General features: G+C 38.5%; 3 protein-coding genes and 1 long non-coding RNA gene across 7 annotated transcripts in view; 2 read left to right on the plus strand and 2 right to left on the minus strand.

Moving 5' to 3' along the window:
• On the plus strand, positions 1-13,315 carry LOC128020059 (plastin-2). 2 transcript variants are annotated; one of them, XM_052606596.1, is made up of 17 exons: positions 1-73; positions 160-225; positions 2,415-2,504; positions 3,179-3,342; positions 4,480-4,603; positions 5,356-5,488; positions 5,571-5,652; positions 5,734-5,899; positions 7,015-7,157; positions 8,408-8,503; positions 8,582-8,777; positions 9,369-9,447; positions 10,120-10,234; positions 10,340-10,473; positions 10,620-10,740; positions 10,811-10,935; positions 12,813-13,315. In XM_052606596.1, the coding sequence occupies exons 3-17, from the start codon at positions 2,438-2,440 to the stop codon at positions 12,943-12,945; spliced, it is 1,878 nt and encodes a 625-aa protein (XP_052462556.1). In that variant the 5' UTR covers positions 1-73; positions 160-225; positions 2,415-2,437; the 3' UTR covers positions 12,946-13,315. The 2 variants fall into 2 exon arrangements, with proteins under 2 accessions (XP_052462556.1, XP_052462557.1); XM_052606597.1 differs by lacking the exon at positions 160-225.
• Positions 13,115-14,710, minus strand: LOC128020066 (uncharacterized). The gene is made up of 2 exons (XR_008185279.1): positions 14,553-14,710; positions 13,115-14,424 (listed from the first exon to the last, which is right to left on the minus strand). It is a non-coding gene; the product is annotated as an uncharacterized LOC128020066 (long non-coding RNA).
• Positions 14,626-17,001, plus strand: LOC128020065 (60S ribosomal protein L31-like). 2 transcript variants are annotated; one of them, XM_052606605.1, is made up of 5 exons: positions 14,626-14,649; positions 15,139-15,239; positions 15,484-15,609; positions 15,898-16,010; positions 16,931-17,001. In XM_052606605.1, exons 2-5 carry the CDS (start codon positions 15,139-15,141, stop codon positions 16,960-16,962), a joined length of 372 nt encoding a protein of 123 aa, XP_052462565.1. In that variant the 5' UTR covers positions 14,626-14,649; the 3' UTR covers positions 16,963-17,001. The 2 variants fall into 2 exon arrangements, with proteins under 2 accessions (XP_052462565.1, XP_052462566.1); XM_052606606.1 differs by lacking the exon at positions 14,626-14,649 and adding an exon at positions 14,859-14,877.
• The window catches only part of LOC128020056 (TBC1 domain family member 8), an 18,776-nt gene continuing 17,911 nt past the window's right edge, over positions 17,002-17,866 (minus strand). For both annotated transcript variants that reach the window (XM_052606593.1, XM_052606594.1), the window contains exon 20: positions 17,002-17,824. In XM_052606593.1, coding sequence (XP_052462553.1) covers positions 17,498-17,824 — 327 coding nt within the window. In that variant the 3' untranslated portion in view covers positions 17,002-17,497. The remainder of the gene's footprint in view (positions 17,825-17,866) is intronic.

Consider the following 17,866-nt stretch of genomic DNA (forward strand, 5'->3'; position numbering starts at 1 on the left):
GAATAGAGTCAGTGCAGCTCTTCTGAACGCGTCCAGACTCAGCAGCAGCCTGAAGCTCAGCGTCCGTCTGCAGGTAAGAGAAACTCCTCAAACCATCTCTGATCATCACTGGAGCTGAACTCATCCTGACACAAACATGCTGCACTCTTCTGAACACAGCGGCAGAAACAGCAGAAGCTTCCAGATCTCAGAACACACAAACAGCTTTCATTTAAGAGTGTGCAGGTTTGTGTTTCTCATGCATTTCCTCAGAATAATGCTTGCAAAATACAGACCTACAGTCAAGTCCAAACATCTGAAAGGGTTAATACTTATATCTGCAAATGCCATTGAATTTAATAACTTTGTTTTTCCATTTCAAATGACACTGCACTGAACAAACAAAAATGGTGTACTCAGAAATTACTAGTAAATTTCACAAATAATTACAAGGAAATGGCATTGAGAACTGAATGTGAAATTGTGAAGTAGAAGAGCTGAAACTTCAATCATCTTTGTTTACAACTTCACTGTAAAACAAATAAATAAATAAAGATTGAAGTATGTTTTAAAATATTATGCTATTTCAGTTTTGCTGAGTTACTCATCATTTCTGTGTACCATGCATCTGAATGATTGTTAATATTTGTTACAGGGTTTCTTCTGCTCATCAAGGCTGCATTTATTTTAATATTTTATTTTAATATACATTAAAGGTGTAATGTATTTCTGTGATGCTCCGCTGTATTTTCAGCATCATTCCTCCAGTCTTCAGTGTCACATGATCTTCAGAAATCATGAACATATGATGATTTATTATTAAAATGATCAACAGTTGTGCTGCACAATATTGTTTTGGAACCTGTGATATTTTATTCAGGATTCTTTGATGAATAAAAAGTTAAAAATTGTTAGAAAATATTTCTATTTTGAATAAATGCTGTTCTTTTCAACTTTTTAATTCATCAAATAATCCTGAAAAAGTATCACAGTTTCCACAGAAATATTGAGCAGCACGACTGTGTTCAACACTGATAATAATCAGAAATGTTTCTTGAGCAGTAAATCATCATATTATTCTGATTTCTGAAGATCATGTGACACTGAAGACTGGAGGAATGATGCTGAAAATACAGAAATACATTACACTTTAACACAGATTCACACAGAAAACATTATTTCATATTGTAACAACATTTAGCAAGATTACTGTTTTTTTTTCAGTATTTATGATCAAATAAATGCAGCCTGATGAGCAGAACAGACTTTTACAAGTCTCACTGATCCCAGACTTTTGAACAGTAGGTAATTGTGAAATTCACTATCAATTTCTGAGTGAAAACTGTTTCAGCAAGCTTTCTTCAGCCTGCTCTCAGTCTTTGCTGTGTGTTGGGTGATGCACGTGTCTCTGATGAAGTGTTGGGGGTTTTCGAGTGTAATCTGAAGCAGAAGTGATGCTTTGCTCTGCTGTTGAAGTCAAACAGGAAGCTGCGGTTAGAACAGAGAGTGCATGAGTTCTGAAGTGAAGCTGCAGCACAATCTCCAGCATCTGCTCTCCATCTCTCAGCCTTAAAGTATTGTTCACACCTTCACCAAGAGCATGATGTGCAGCAGCAATTATTCATCATATCACATCAGTTTCCAGGCCATCGTCAGCCAGCGCGGAAACAAACGAACAAACAGGAAGATCAGAGCATGTGAGGCACGGCCAACTCACATTTTGTAACGATACTGAAATAAGCAGCAGTTGTTCTGTTTCTCAAGTGTTTAAAGACGGAGAAAGGAGTTTGCAGTGAAACGTGACAGTCAGATGTGTGCCGTTAAAATAAAAGCACTTATCTTTGCCATAAAATAATCAAACGGGCATCAGACTGCTGTGAACACGTCTCTGAACAGAGCAACATTTCCATGTGAAGTGCATCCTCCGATGGGATTTACAGCAATAAAACACAGATGAGCTCTTCGTTTTAGGTGAAAACCTCCAGTTTGTTAACTTTCAACTAAGTTTTTTCAAGTTCCATGAAAGATTTCTAACACACAGTTTTTTAAAAACGTTGATGTTCCTTTGTCTAAGCTAAAGTTACATTTTATCATTGCAATGTAACATTTAAAAAAGCATCCAATCAGAATGTTTCAGAAATGAGACATTCTATGAACGATGCATTAATATGATTCTGAGAACATTATAAAAGATAACGAATGTTCTGTTAACGTTAACATTCGTTCCGAAGGCTGTCTGTCAGCTGGATCTGGTGATGTTTTCATCACTGCTGATAATGTACAGTAAAGTTCACTGGCACTGCTCGATGTCTCAATAAGAGTTAATAATAATCTGCTTCTCTCCTCAAACCACACGCTGTCACTCAGAGAACAGTGTTTCCGGTGTCGAGGTCTCACACAAGCTCCTCTCAGTCTGTCTCTGGTCTGATCCTCAGGTGATCTATCGTGACAGGAGAAGATGGCGGGCACATCACACATCCCAGGGGACGAGATGGAGGAGCTGAGAGAGGCCTTCAGTAAAGTGGGTGAGTCTCACACTTCATCCCATCCAGCTTCAGACTCAGATTCAGGACTAAAGAAGGGCAGACTCGATTCCACTTCCTTAGCTATTTTACTGATATTTCCTTTTGTACTTTTGCCCAAATAATTTGTACAGTACTTCTGTTTAAATCAAATGAGCATGTATGATACAAATAATATGAAAACGCAAAACTTAAAAATAAAAGCTAAGAGTAAGAAAAAATATAAAATCGTCAAAATATTAAAAATACTAAAATAACGCAAACCTGCATTTGATTCATTCAAACCAGTGTTGTCTCAAGCATAGTTTTTGTTAACTGAAAATAAAATTACATATAAATATAAGGTGAAAAACTTACATAAAAAGTTATTTAAAATATTGCTTTGAAAGCAGAAATAAACACATTTAAACTAAAGGACTACAATATTAAAAATGAATTAAGCTTAATAGAAATATAAATAGATAATAGTAAAATAAAATGAAAAAAAAAAAAAAAATTGTAAGACCTAAAAATAAATAAAATAAAATGAAACTGAAAGAAGTTGTTTTTGAGCCTCATTTCATTCGATTGATTCACAGAATCTAAAGCTGCATTTGAGACACTGAGTTTTGTTGTGTAGTTGATTAAAAGACTCGGTTCATTTGAGTGATTCACTGACCTTTGACCTCGCCCCGCAGATGTGGACGGTAACGGTCACATCAGCACTGACGAGCTGACCGAACTCTTCAAGGTGGCGAACCTGCCGTTGCCGGGATACCGTGTGCGTGAGATCGTCCAGGAGCTCAGCCGGACCATGGACCTCAACCAGGACGGGAAGATCACCTTCGACGAGTTCGCCAAGGTCAGGTCAAAGGTCACCTCAGTCAGCAGATCCAGTATCTAAACTTCCTTGACATCAGATATTGAGCCCTGTTTTCAAATTGTAAAATGTATCTAGTTTTTTACTAGAATGAACACATATATTAAATATTAGTTGATTTTTCTGACCCCACTGGCAAATTTGATCAGTTTTAAGGATATCTTATTTCTCCTGTAAATGCATCTTGATTTAAGAGAGTTTAGATATTTGTATTGAAAAAACAAGATTGAAGTACTGAGGGAGAAAATATTTTTTTCAGTGATTAGAAAAAAAGGTTCTTCAGTTAGGTGACATTAGCACTGTTTTTTTTTTTTTACCGAAAAGCACTTTTTATAAACCATATAATAAATATAACATAATGAGAATAATATATATATATATATATATATATATATATATATATATATATATATATATAAACTGTGATATAATAGTAAAAGAAACAGGAAGTGTTGATATAAGTAAATTAACCACAGTTAGTTTTATTATTCAAGAAGTTTTATATTCTATATATTTTTTATATCTGTTTTTATTTAAAACTTTGTATGTAAAGTTTTAGTAATTTTGCTGTTTGCTATTGTAATTTTTAATAGTTTTTTAAAAATAATATATATATTTTTTTCAATTTTATTTCAGTTTTAGCTTTAGTTAAGTACACCAAGTTAAACTACATTAAAATGAATATGGGAAGTACCTGAAATAAAAGGCGTTTTATATTTTATTTTCAGTTTTAGTTAACGTTTTCTTTATTTTAGGTAATTGTTTAATGGTTTTTAGCTTTTAGTTTCGGTTGTAGTTTTAGTGAAGGGTAATAACCCTGGTCCTACAAGCAAGGTCTCCATCTGTCTCCATCTGTGTCCATCTGTCTCAAACTCTCTCCATCTGTCTCCATCTGTCTCCTTCCGTGTCCATCTGTCTCCATCTGTCTCCATCAGTGTCCGTCTATGTTCGTTTGTCTCCTTCTGTGTCTGTCTGTCTCCATCTTTCTCCGTCTGTCCATCTGTCTCAAACCCTCTCCATCTGTCTCCGTCTGTCTCCATCTCTCTCCTTTTGTGTCCATCTGTCTCTGTCTGTGTCCATCTGTCTCAATCTCTCTCCGTCTGTCTCCATCTGTCTCAGGTGGTCCATGACCTGAAGAGCTCAGAAGTGGCCAAGACCTTCCGTAGAGCCATTAATAAGAAGGAGGGCATCTGTTCAGTGGCTGGCACCTCGGAACAGTCTGGAACACAGCACTCGTACTCCGGTGAGAGCAACACCCTGCAGGAGTAAACCAGAGCAAGCCTGAGAGAACGCAACAACTTTACACATCCCACCTCATGACAGAGAAACTTCTCACAATTCTCATTTTAGAAGAACTATCCTCAACTAGGGAAAAAACAGTTGTGCATTACATTTACATTTAGTCATTTAGCAGACACTTTTATCCAAAGCAACTTACCAATGAGCAACAGAAGCAATCAAAACCAACAAAAGAGCAATGAAATGTAAAGGGTTTTTAATAAATAAAAAGAAAAGTAGATAGAATAGAATAGAAATATAATTAATTAATGTTTATGGAATGTTCCCATAACTTTATAAATATTTGATAAATGTTCTCATAGCTTTGAGAGACACCATTCTGAGATCATCATTCTCTAAATGTCTTTATAATGTTATTAGCACTTGATGAACTTTCTCATGTCCTTAAAATAAACATTCAAATTACATTACATTTTGGGTAAAAAATTAAGTTTGTCAAACATTTAAGAAACGTTTTAATGATTCTTAACATTCTAATCACGACAAGAAAACTGGAAAATGTAATATTTTTTGAATATATATAAAAAAGTTCTAATATCATTATATTTTGGGTAAAAAAGTTAGTAGAGCATTTAAGAATATTTTTTGTAACCTTTAAATAACGTTCTAATCACAAGAAGAAAACGTTTCAGAAACATTTCAAACCAATGTTCCACAATGTTTTTGAACTAAACTGATTGTCTGGGCTGTGTGCAGAGGAGGAGAAGGTGGCGTTTGTGAACTGGGTCAATAAAGCGCTGGAGAAGGATCCGGACTGCCAGCATGTTCTTCCCATGGATCCCAGCTCCAATGATCTGTTCACCGCGGTGGGCGACGGCATTGTGCTCTGGTACTGCAGCGTTAAAACACCTTCATGTTCAATACCATGGTATTTCACTTGTCAGACATATGAAGTTTTGCTCTGTCTGCAGTAAAATGATCAACCTGTCTGTGGCGGACACCATCGATGAGAGAACCATCAACAAGAAGAAGCTCACACCCTTCACCATCCAGGTTCGTACACAAACACTGGGGTCTTTCACACACTGCTGATCTGTTGGGGTTTAATGCTGATGTTCATTTGTGAACGTGCAGGAAAATCTGAACCTCGCATTGAACTCAGCCTCCGCCATCGGCTGCCACGTAGTGAACATCGGAGCAGAGGACCTGAAAGAGGGCAGGCAGCATTTAGTGCTGGGACTCCTGTGGCAAGTCATCAAAATCGGCCTCTTCGCTGACATCGAAATTAGTAGGAATGAAGGTACAAATTACTACAAAACCATCACACAAACAAAAAAAACAAAAAAATTACAGTAATATATTTTTTTTATTGAACATAAAAAAGAGATATTGCTGAATGTTGGTAATCACTTCCATAGTATTTTTTTTCCCTTACTATGGAAGTCAATTGCTACAACCAAATCGTTGGTTACCAACATTCTGCAAAATATCTTCTTTTATCCTCACAATTATATTCCTTCTTAGAGAAAAATGGTATATGTGAGGATTTCCAGTCAGGATTTAGACCGTATCATAGTACTGAGACTGCTCTCCTTAGAGTTACAAATGATCTGCTCTTATCATCTGATCGTGGGTGTATCTCTCTATTAGTTTTATTGGATCTTAGTGCTGCGTTCGACACAATTGACCACATCATTCTCTTGAATAAACTAGAAAACTTTGTTGGCATCAGTGGAAGTGCATTAGCATGGTTCAAATTATACTTCTTTGACCGCCATAAACTCATAGCACTGAATGAAGATGTATCATATCGATCAGTATGGAGTACCTCAAGGCTCAGTACTAGGGCCATTACTTTTCTTATTTTATATATTATATTCTTATTTTTTCTTTAGTAATCTTTATATCCAAAATTAAAACCTAAACCTAAACTAACTATTAAGTTGTACAGAACATTTGCTTATGGTAATTTTTAAGTTTTATCTCTACAACTATAAAATGAATGAATGAATGAATGTTCTGTCTAAGTTATTAAATGACTGTAAAAAATACCTAAAAAATGCCTGTAAAAAACCTAAAATTAACCATGAAGTGAACCTTATTACATGGTTGTAATTTAAAACTAAAAACCTATCATTAAGGAATATTCTGTTTAATTTATTTTATGGTAGTCTAAAAAACCTCCCTGCAATGTTCTGGAAATATTATTTTATGGTTGTAAGAACTACTATTCTAAAAAGGAACATTCCTGGAACTTTATTATTTGGTTAAAACAAGAACTAAACCAAGAACCAAGTTTGCTTCTTTCTTTACAGTAAATTACATGTGTGTTGATCTAATGAATGACATTCATACGTTACAAGAGTCAAATAATCACGTGTGTGTGTGTGTGTGTGTGTGTGTGTGTGTGTGTAGCTCTGATTGCTCTTCTCAGGGATGGAGAGAATCTGGAGGATCTGGTCAAACTGTCTCCTGAGGAGCTGCTTCTGCGCTGGGCCAACTATCACCTGGAGGAGGCCGGCTGTCCCAAAATCAACAACTTCAGCTCTGATATCAAGGTAAGTGAAGATCTATCTATGCATCCATCCATCTAAAACAACAACCTAGGTAATAGCAACAGTATCCATGACCTTAAAGCTCACAAACTCAAGATTTGAAAATGATTTGACACTTTTCAGGCTTTCAGAATTTGTACATTAACAATTAAAATAGAATAGAATAGAATAGAATAGTGCTAGTATTAATTGGTCATGTACTGGCGAAATGTTTTTTTAAATACTCAGTTGCTCGAGTTGAGTTGGGCAGGTTGTTCCACCAGCTAGGAACAGTCCAGGAAAAGGTTCATGAGAGTGATTTTGTGCTTCTTTGGGATGGCACCACGAGGCATCGTTCACTTGTAGAAAACAAGCTTCTGGAGGGAGTCTATGTCTTAACTAGCGAGTGAGTTTAGGTATATTTGGCAGAGCCAGTGGTTGTCTTGTAAGCAAACATCAGCACCTTGAATTGAAACTGGTGTAGAGACGTATGATGTGGGCTTTCTTGTGCTCACTGAAGAACACTCTCTCTGCTGCACATCTTGCTTCCTAATGTTGTATAAGGCAAATATGCAGGATCTGGCCATTGTAGAAATATGGTCTGTGAAGCTTAACTGATCATTGGTCACCACTCCAAGGTTCCTGGCTGTCCTGGAAGGAGTTCTGGTTGATGAACCCAGCTGTATGGAGAGGTTGTGAAAGGTTGAGCTGAAGGTGATGGTTCTTCATCCAGTCAGAAATGTCTGTCAGATGCGAGCAACTACCGTTGGATCACCTGGTTGAAATGAGAAGTAGAGTTGAGTGTCATCAGCATAGCAGTGATAGGAAAAGCCATGCTTCTGAATGACAGATCCTAATGACGTAGATGTAGATAAAGAAGAGAAGTGGTCCAAGCACTGAGCCTTGAGGAACCCCAGTAGCCAGAAGTTGTGACTTAGGAGCCTCACAGGGAGTGGGATGATTGGAAAGGTTACATTTGCCTCATCTGCCTCAGAGAGTGAAGAGAAGGAGAAACTAAAGTGTTGTCTTCGAGGTCAAATGAGGAAACCAGAGAGTTGAAGTCAGCAGCATGAGGTTTTTCTAGGTGGATGCTAAAGTCACCGAGTAGTACCAGAGGAGTACTGTCCTCAACTTTTAACATTTTGTCATAAGTATCTCTAGTTCACACTGTGATTAATAATGTAAATAAAGCTGCTCTCTGGATGTAAATATGTTGAAACGCACTGTGATGGAGACATAGAGCTGATAACCTCACCTTCACCTGTTGTCTGAAGGACTCCAAGGCCTATTACAACATCCTGAACCAGGTAGCACCCAAAGGAGATGAGGATGGCATCCCAGCCATCCCGATTGACATATCTGGAATACGGGTGAGGAAACACCTCCTAAACATATCATTCACATGCACACATTAAGACAGTACTTCATTAAAACGCCTATCGTAACAGGAGAAAGATGACCTGAAGAGAGCCGAGTGCATGCTGGAACAGGCCGACCGTCTCGGCTGCCGACAATTCGTCACGGCCACAGACGTGGTGCGCGGAAACCCCAAACTCAACCTGGCCTACGTGGCCAATCTCTTCAACAAGTTCCCCGCCCTGAAGAAGCCCGAGAACCAGGATATCGACTGGAGCTCCATCGAGGGTGAGTCAATCATTTACTCTCCGTCGTATCGCTCCAAACCTGTGTGAGTTTCTATTTACTGCTGGACATAGAAGAAGAGATTTTGACCAAACACTTTCAGTTCCCATATAAGTGAAAAGCTTTGATTCCCAACATCCTTCAAAAACCTTCATACAAGTTTGGAGCGACATAAGGGAGGGTAAAGGATCACTTTCACCTGGACTATCACAAGACCTATTCAACTATTAAGATGTTTCAACTGTTTCTCCTAAACGTCAATAAAATTAAATGGAGACGTTTGCTGAAGTCTCCTGCTTCTCAGATTATATCTATCTTTCTATCTATATATAGGGCATTTATATTAATGCATTTAACAGACATGTCTGTGCACAGATCTTTGAAATAATATGTGAGCTGCAGGAATACAAACAGTGCTCAGATTTGCCAGTATATCAAAGTTTTTTAATTAAACATCAGAGATGTCAGTATGAACATTCCCCCAATGAGAATCAGCAGTTAACGAGTCATTTATAAGTACAATCTGAGATGCTGATCAATATTCACAGATATGATGTTAAGCTGTTGATCTGATCATATTCTCATGTCTTTCAGGAGAGACCAGAGAGGAGAGAACCTTCAGGAACTGGATGAACTCACTGGGCGTCAATCCTCGCGTCAATCATCTCTACGTGTGAGTGTCATAAACCCCATCAGTAGCGCTGTACCCGCCAGAAAACACAGGACAGAGCTGATCAACCACAGAGAATAAAGCACATTACTGGATCCTAAAGAGAAACTAGTGATGCACCAAATCTCAGTAATTCAGTTTCAGTTTGGTTGATTATTAACTACATTTGATTGATCAATTAATTCATTTTCAGTTTTCAGCTGAATTAAAACTTTTTATTTTGTTTTACAGTGTTTTCGTAAAAATTTTTTAATAAAATCCGGTGCATCACTAATTGTTACTATTTCTACAGTATATTTACTGTATGTACAGTACTGTATTATGACCTTCACATTATACATCTGAGCAAAAATAAGTTGTTTTTTAGTTCAAAATGTTTTAATTTCTACTCATAACTGAATTCAAATAAGCATTTCAAATACGTTTGAAATGTTAATTTTTTGATAATGAAAACTGTGTGCACTAGTATTCTAGCAGATGTAAAGAACGTGACAAAAACAAACAACATTGACAAACATTTATTAACTGAACAAACATTTATTAACGTTACTAGAAGAACGTTTGTTCATAACTTTGAGAGAACCTCGCCGGAACGTTCCTGGTCAGCTGGGATGTCCTTCAGACGCTGCCGGAGACACTTGTGCAGGATCTCACTGTGTTCTCTGTGTTCTTCAGGGATCTGGCCGACGCTCTGGTCATCTTCCAGCTCTATGAAAAGATCAAGGTTCCTGTGGACTGGGACAAAGTCAACAAACCACCGTATACCAAACTGGGCAGCAACATGAAGAAGGTACAAATGCATCATAACAGAGGATCCTCAGTGAAACACTACAAATTTCCCCATGAAATGACACACACACAAACAGATGTGTAACTGTATTATTGTGTGCTGCAGCTGGAGAACTGTAACTACGCAGTGGAGCTGGGGAAGAAGGAGGCCAAGTTCTCTCTGGTGGGAATCGCTGGTCAGGATCTACACGAAGGCAATCGGACACTGACGCTCGCTCTGCTCTGGCAGCTCATGAGGAGGTCAGACACGCAAACACGTGATCACACACTTCAGATACACACAAACACGTGATCATATGCTTCAGATCCACACAAACACAGTCACTCACAAACACACACTTGAGATCCACACACTGCTGAAGGTCTGGCTCATCTTCTGTCTGCAGGTACACACTCAACATCCTGGAGGATCTGGGCGATGGGCAGAAGGTCAACGACGACACCATCGTGACCTGGGTTAACGACGCACTCAGGCAGGCCGGCAAAGGCACCATCAGCGGCTTTAAAGTAAGCAGCTCACGCTCAGAAAATCTCCATCTGTGATACAGAACTGAGCTGATCTGTTATGATCCCGCAGGACGGATCCATCAGCACCAGCATGCCTGTCCTGGACCTGATTGACGCCATCCAGCCCGGCTCCATCCGCTACGACCTTCTCAGGACAGAAGACCTGACAGATGAAGAGAAACTCAATAATGCAAAGTACGTCAGAGTCACACTCCTCATTAGCATATTAATGAACATTAAACAGAGGTTCTGGGTTCGATATGAGCTGTAGTGTAACATGGAATATGGAAAAATATTTTTCTTAAAAGTCAGAATTGCAAGAAAAATGTACGTTTGTGAAATATAAACTCAGAATAGCAATAAAAAATGTCAAAATTGTGAGATATAAACTCAGTAATGTGAGAAAGTCAGAATTGCAAGATATAAATTCAGAATTATGAGAAATTAAAAATTGCGAGACATAAACTCATAATTATGGGAAAGTCAGAATTGCGAGATATAAACTCAAAATTATGAGAGAGTCAGAATTGTGAGATATAAACTCAGAATTATGAAAAAGTCAGAATTGATAAACTCAGAATTATGAGAAAGTCAGAATTGTGAGATATAAACTCAGAATTATGAAAAAGTCAGAATTGCGAGATATAAACTCAAAATTATGAAAAAGTCAGAATTGATAAACTCAGAATTATGAGAAAGTCAGAATTGCGAGATATAAACTCAGAATTATGAAAAAGTCAGAATTGCGAGATATAAACTCAGAATTATGAAAAAGTCAGAATTGCGAGATATAAACTCAGAATTATGAGAAAGTCAGAATTGCGAGATATAAACTCAAAATTATGAAAAAAGTCAGAATTGCGAGATATAAACTCAGAATTATGAAAAAAGTCAGAATTGCGAGATATAAACTCAAAATTATGAAAAAAGTCAGAATTGCGAGATATAAACTCAAAATTATGAAAAAAGTCAGAATTGCGAGATATAAACTCAGAATTATGAAAAAAGTCAGAATTGCGAGATATAAACTCAGAATTATGAAAAAAGTCAGAATTGCGAGATATAAACTCAAAATTATTAGAAAGTCAGAATAGCGAGATATAAACTCAGAATTATGAAAAAGTCAGAATTGCGAGATATAAACTCAGAATTATGAGAAAGTCAGAATTGCGAGATATAAACTCAGAATTATGAAAAAAGTCAGAATTGCGAGACATAAACTCAGAATTATGAAAAAAGTCAGAATTGTGAGATATAAACTCAAAATTATGAAAAAAGTCAGAATTGCGAGATATAAACTCAAAATTATGAAAAAAGTCAGAATTGCGAGATATAAACTCAGAATTATGAAAAAAGTCAGAATTGCGAGATATAAACTCAGAATTATGAAAAAAGTCAGAATTGCGAGATATAAACTCAAAATTATTAGAAAGTCAGAATTGCGAGATATAAACTCAGAATTATGAAAAAAACTAAATTGCGAGATATAAACTCAGAATTATGAAAAAAGTCAGAATTGCGAGATATAAACTCAAAATTATGAAAAAAGTCAGAATTGCGAGATATAAACTCAGAATTATGAAAAAAGTCAGAATTGCGAGATATAAACTCAGAATTATGAAAAAATTCAGAATTGCGAGATATAAACTCAAAATTATTAGAAAGTCAGAATTGCGAGATATAAACTCAGAATTATGAAAAAAGTCAGAATTGCGAGATATAAACTCAGAATTATGAAAAAAGTCAGAATTGCGAGATATAAACTCAGAATTATGAAAAAAGTCAGAATTGCGAGATATAAACTCAAAATTATGAAAAAAGTCAGAATTGCGAGATATAAACTCAAAATTATGAAAAAAGTCAGAATTGCGAGATATAAAAAGTCAGAATTGCGAGATATTAACTCAAAATTATGAAAAAGTCAGAATTGCGAGATATTAACTAAGAAAATGTGAAATATGAACTCATTATTGCAAGATATATGTCAGAACTGAACTGTTACTGAACCCAGAACTGTTCAAACTCTGTTCAGACTCAAACAGACTGTCAATCTCCCTGATGTCTGTTCTCAGGTACGCCATCTCTATGGCGAGGAAGATCGGAGCGCGGGTGTATGCTCTGCCCGAGGATCTGGTGGAGGTCAAGCCCAAGATGGTGATGACGGTGTTCGCCTGCCTCATGGCTCGAGGAATGAGACACATCTAGAAGCGCCTGCTTTTATATTTCCTTTGTCTTTTATAGTTGTTGCTCGATTACTGGGTTCCCACCATCAGGCATTTATCAGGAAAACTTCTCAAGGAAATATGAACTAGCAGTTCTTGACAGAATAATCGATTAAATCTATCTGCTGTCTTCATTGACCTCTATATAATCAGGCATAACCTGTGTACACAAAGGTCAAAGGTCGCGTCTGTTTGTGTCTATGAGCACTGTGTGCGTATGTGGAATATAGAGTCAGGCCAGTTGTGCTCTTTTGAATCTTCATGTAATTCAGCCTATAAACAGCGGTAAACACAATCTGATGTACGTTTAAATGTCACTGGAAATAAATGTGCAAATAAAATACATTTTGTAACTCGAGTGTTTGTGCTTGTTTTATACTATTCATATTACTAACATAAGAACACCTTCCTCCAGTGAAAAAGTGCATCTGCTGTTGTCTCTCACAGATTTGTTTAGATCTGTTTAAACGCTGCTTGATCTGTGCAGATTTCTCTCCTGATTCAGGAGGAAGTGTTATTATAGATTATAGACTCATATTTTAGTTAAAAATGCTGGATGTGTTTCATCTTTTGTCTTCTCCAGATATTCACTGATGGACTGGAGTGCTGTGGATTATTGTGATGTTTTTATCAGACTCTCATTCTGACGGCACCCATTCACTGCAGAGCATCCATTGATGAGACACTGATGCAATGCTACATTTCTACAAACCTGATGAAGAAACAAACTCATCCTGATCTTGGATGACATGAAGATGAGAACATTATAATTTCTGGCTGAACTGTTTCTATAACTACTATCCTTTATAGGTATATTTAGTTATTAGTTCATGTTCAACAAAAAGGAACCTTAATGTGTTTCTAGTGAATCTCATCTGGTTGATGAATGTTTAATATGTTAACTATGCTGTTGTTCATCTTTAAACCGCTCAATGAGACTAACACAACACAATACAAACATTGATATTATGACTTCCTGTGAAACCATCACTTTAATGCACATAAAAATACAGTGTTTGGGATCAAAACAGGTCATAATAGAGGAGCAAGAGGAGAAAACAGTCTGCTGAACTCATGTGCTTTAATAAAGGAGAGACTGATGATCTTGTTCCTGATGAGGGACTGGAGAAACACACACACAGACAGTTCTTCAGGACACACAAGAAAATATTCATTTCACAATAATGGCAGGATGTGCTATCCAGTCTAATGAAGATGTTCTGATGAAATCATCCTCAACAATGAAATCAATACGAGTCTCTCACTGATTTTGGAGTCCGTTTCGCTGTTTACTAAATGGAATGCATTTCAAACATTTGACTCTTTCTGATTGATAATCTGAATTTAATCATTCTTCGTTTCCACTTGTAAACGCTGCTGCTGTGCGTGAGCGCTTCCTGTCGCGGCGCACGGAATCATGGGAGATGTAGTTCAACACAGAAACCATGTCGCGCTTCGAAAACTGCATTCACAAATAAAAACAGGTCTAACTACCAATATATAATGTAGTGTTCTTTCTGTCAAATGTAATATCAACTGTCTAAGAAAAACATATCTATAACCCGTACAGTCTATGATATAAACACTTACACACGAACAAAGCAAATGACCCGGATATGAACGTGAGTCCCGCCTTGTATGTGACCCATAATCCACCGCTCTTCCTTTCCCACATTCTCCACACAGAGTAAGCATCTTCTCATTCTCGCTTCACAAATCCAGCATCATCCGTGTTATTAATGTCTAATAGTTCAGCGTAGCGTCTCACCTGAGAGCACAGACGCGTTATCGATCACTGCGACGCCTTCTGTCGCGTTCTAAACGCCGATGTACGCGATTAAAGACCATTGTGACGCGTCGCGGTGAAGTAACGCTCTGCTCCGGTTTGACCTGCGAGCTGACAGACTAATAAAGTGTAGGTGAACAAATCTGTCACAGAATACGAGTGTCTGCTCAACGAATAGATTCTGAACAATGCTGGCTACCGAGCAGCTTTTGCTCCCCATTGAAGTGTATTATTATGAAAGTATAAATGTTCCTTGAGCTTCTGTTGTCTGAAGACATGACCTCGGAGGTGTTTAATGAAGATCGCGTGACTCAGACGAGGCTCTGGTCCAATCAGAGTGTAGGATCGGAGCTCATTATAATATGAAGTGTTTGTTGTGTTTGTGTTCAGATGGCACCGAAGAAGGGCGAGAAGAAGAAGAGCCGCTCGGCCATCAACGAGGTGGTGACCCGAGAGTACACCATCAACATCCACAAGCGCATCCACGGCGTGTGAGTCCCTCAACCACTGACCGCTGAGCTCTAGATCACTGACTGACCGCTGTGCTCTAGATCACTGACTGACCACTGATCTGTAGTTCACCGACCGCTGCTCTGTAGTCTGTAGTTGATTGACCGCTGCCCTGTAGTTCACTGACCGCTGAGCTCTAGATCACTGACCGCTGCTCTTTAGATCACTCACTGACCGCTGCTCTGTAGTTGGCTGACCGCTGCTCTTGTGCTCCTCGTCCTGCAGCTCCTTCAAGAGGAGAGCTCCTCGTGCGCTGAAGGAGATCAGGAAGTTTGCAGTGAAGGAGATGGGCACACCTGACGTCCGCATCGACACCCGTCTCAACAAGGCTGTGTGGGCCAAAGGTGTCCGGTGAGTGACCAGTGCTGCAGCGGGTCTGACCGTCACACACTTACTCACTGACTGTGTTATAGTGTGTGTGTGTGTCCGCTGAGTGACCAGTGCTGCAGCGGGTCTGACCGTCACACACTTACTCACTGACTCTGTGTTATAGTGTGTGTGTGTGTTCTGCAGGAGTGTGTTACAGTGTGTGTGTGTTCTGCAGGAGTGTGTTACAGTGTGTGTGTGTTGTGCAGGAGTGTGTTACAGTGTGTGTGTTCTGCAGGAGTGTGTTATAATATGTGTGTGTGTGTTGTACAGGAACGTGCCGTACCGCATGCGTGTGCGTCTGTCCCGCAAGCGTAATGAAGACGAGGACTCCCCGAACAAGCTGTACACCCTGATCACCTACGTCCCTGTCACCACACACAGAGGTCAGGGGTCACCACTAACACACCTCACTGTCTATGTTTTCTCAGTTGTGAGATAAAAGCACAGTTGCGTGTTATGATGATGTCTGATTTACTGGATATAAAAACACAATTGTGAAGTATAAACTAGGGCTGCACGATTCTGGATAAATTGAGAATCATGATTTTTTGATCTCATATAGAGATCACGATTCTCCTACGATGATTATTATTATTACTATTATCATTATCATTATCACAAGTATATAAATTATTTTATTTTGCAAGGATTCTTTAAATTGATCAAGTGTGACAAAGACATTTATAACAAAATATTTATTACACACAATTATTGTTCTTCTGAACTTTCTATCAAAGAAACCTGAAAAGAATCTACTCATCTGTTTTCAACATAATAATAATAATGTTTTTTATGTTTTTTTTTATTTTATTTTTTTTCAGTGTGAACTGGTGGATCGATAATGTGTTATCAATCTAAAAAATTATAGGAGTGTGCGAATCCTGCAGTAATATTGCAATCGTTGTTTTAACTGTGTGCAAGTTGGTATTATCCAGTATATCTCAAAGCAAACAAAACTCATGAATGCATTTAGAACGATCACATACTTCAAGATACGGGACAGAAAATGTAGATTTCATTTCATATAGACACCATCACACGAACGGTTTTGTCCACCCCCAAAAGAATTGATTTTATACAACAGTTCAGTAAACAAGGAGTTAATATTCAGATAATATAAAGTTAGTATTATTATCTCTGAACAACACAAGTGTTTCTGAATGAATCGCTGATGTAAATGATTCACTCAACAGTGATTTACTGCCACCTACTGGCTGATTTAATTTACATTTAAGTTACCTTTTCATTTTTAAAATAATGTGTGTGTGTGTGCTCTTCTAACTCCTCTCTCTTGTGTTTGCAGGTCTTCAGACGGTTAATGTGGATGAAAACTAAGTTTCTCTTCATGCTTGTCAGAATAAAAACATAAAAGGATTTTGTTGTGCATGATTTATTTGTTGTCAGTGTGAGTCATGACATCATCAGATCAGCTGTGCTTCCTATCTAATGCTCCACAGAGCTGCTGTATGATTGGTCAGAAGTGGACACGGCTGATCTGAGTTAACCCTTCGTATGTCACAGTGTGTGAGAGTTATCACTCTTAAGGCTGAGAGGTGCATTTAAGGAAAATCATCTGATTCAGTGTCTAACACAGATCATGAAGCTAACCAGCTTTACTTCCTGCTGTTGCTCCGTATCTCCCAGTGTAAACATCCTCTAATCAACACATTGGATATGTACTGAATAACACAGAAATACTGATGTCTCTGAGTGTAGATATTCTTCAGGTTCAGAATCATAATAATCCTTCATGTGAGTTGATTCGGTCAGAGGTCTCTCTCTCTCTCTCTCTGTCGGTCAGTGAGGTCTGCTGACACACACACACAGGGCTGAGGGGAGTCCGGCTCGCCCCAGGGCATCATGGGATGGGTCAGGGCACTCGTGTGTGTGTGTGCTGGATCATCAGCAGGCCGGCGCGCTCCTGATACTGACGAGGTTTGGCGGTGCTGATCCTGTCGCTCAGGTGGACGGGCCGCTCCAGGAAGTTGACCAGCACCTGCTCGGTCAGTAAAGAGGCCAGCACCTGCTCGAAGCTGACTGACCAGTGCTCGTCGCTCGGGCTCTGACCGCTCTGACGCGCCTCTCCGATCTGCAGCACGAGGCTGGTGACCATCCCGATGGCCTGGAAGAGCTCGGCCTCGCCCGGATCGCCCTGAAACATGCTGTAGAGCGTCTTACAGAACTGGATGAACTGGTGCTGGCGGACAGAGCACACAGCGGTCAGGACACATTCTGAGAG

This window comes from Carassius gibelio, chromosome A9 (assembly GCF_023724105.1).
Source record: "Carassius gibelio isolate Cgi1373 ecotype wild population from Czech Republic chromosome A9, carGib1.2-hapl.c, whole genome shotgun sequence".
NCBI lineage: Eukaryota > Metazoa > Chordata > Actinopteri > Cypriniformes > Cyprinidae > Carassius > Carassius gibelio.

What these genes read in the sequence shown, in the direction of transcription:
- LOC128020059 (XM_052606596.1), top strand. Translation starts at nt 2,438, where the DNA reads ATGGCGGGCACATCACACATCCCAGGGGACGAGATGGAGGAGCTGAGA. An exon ending in CGAAATTAGTAGGAATGAAG is followed by an intron (nt 5,900 to 7,014) that starts GTACAAATTACT and finishes GTGTGTGTGTAG; the next exon opens with CTCTGATTGCTCTTCTCAGG. An exon ending in CGCGTCAATCATCTCTACGT is followed by an intron (nt 9,448 to 10,119) that starts GTGAGTGTCATA and finishes TGTGTTCTTCAG; the next exon opens with GGATCTGGCCGACGCTCTGG.
- LOC128020065 (XM_052606605.1), top strand. Translation starts at nt 15,139, where the DNA reads ATGGCACCGAAGAAGGGCGAGAAGAAGAAGAGCCGCTCGGCCATCAAC. An exon ending in GTGTGGGCCAAAGGTGTCCG is followed by an intron (nt 15,610 to 15,897) that starts GTGAGTGACCAG and finishes TGTGTTGTACAG; the next exon opens with GAACGTGCCGTACCGCATGC. An exon ending in CCCTGTCACCACACACAGAG is followed by an intron (nt 16,011 to 16,930) that starts GTCAGGGGTCAC and finishes TTGTGTTTGCAG; the next exon opens with GTCTTCAGACGGTTAATGTG.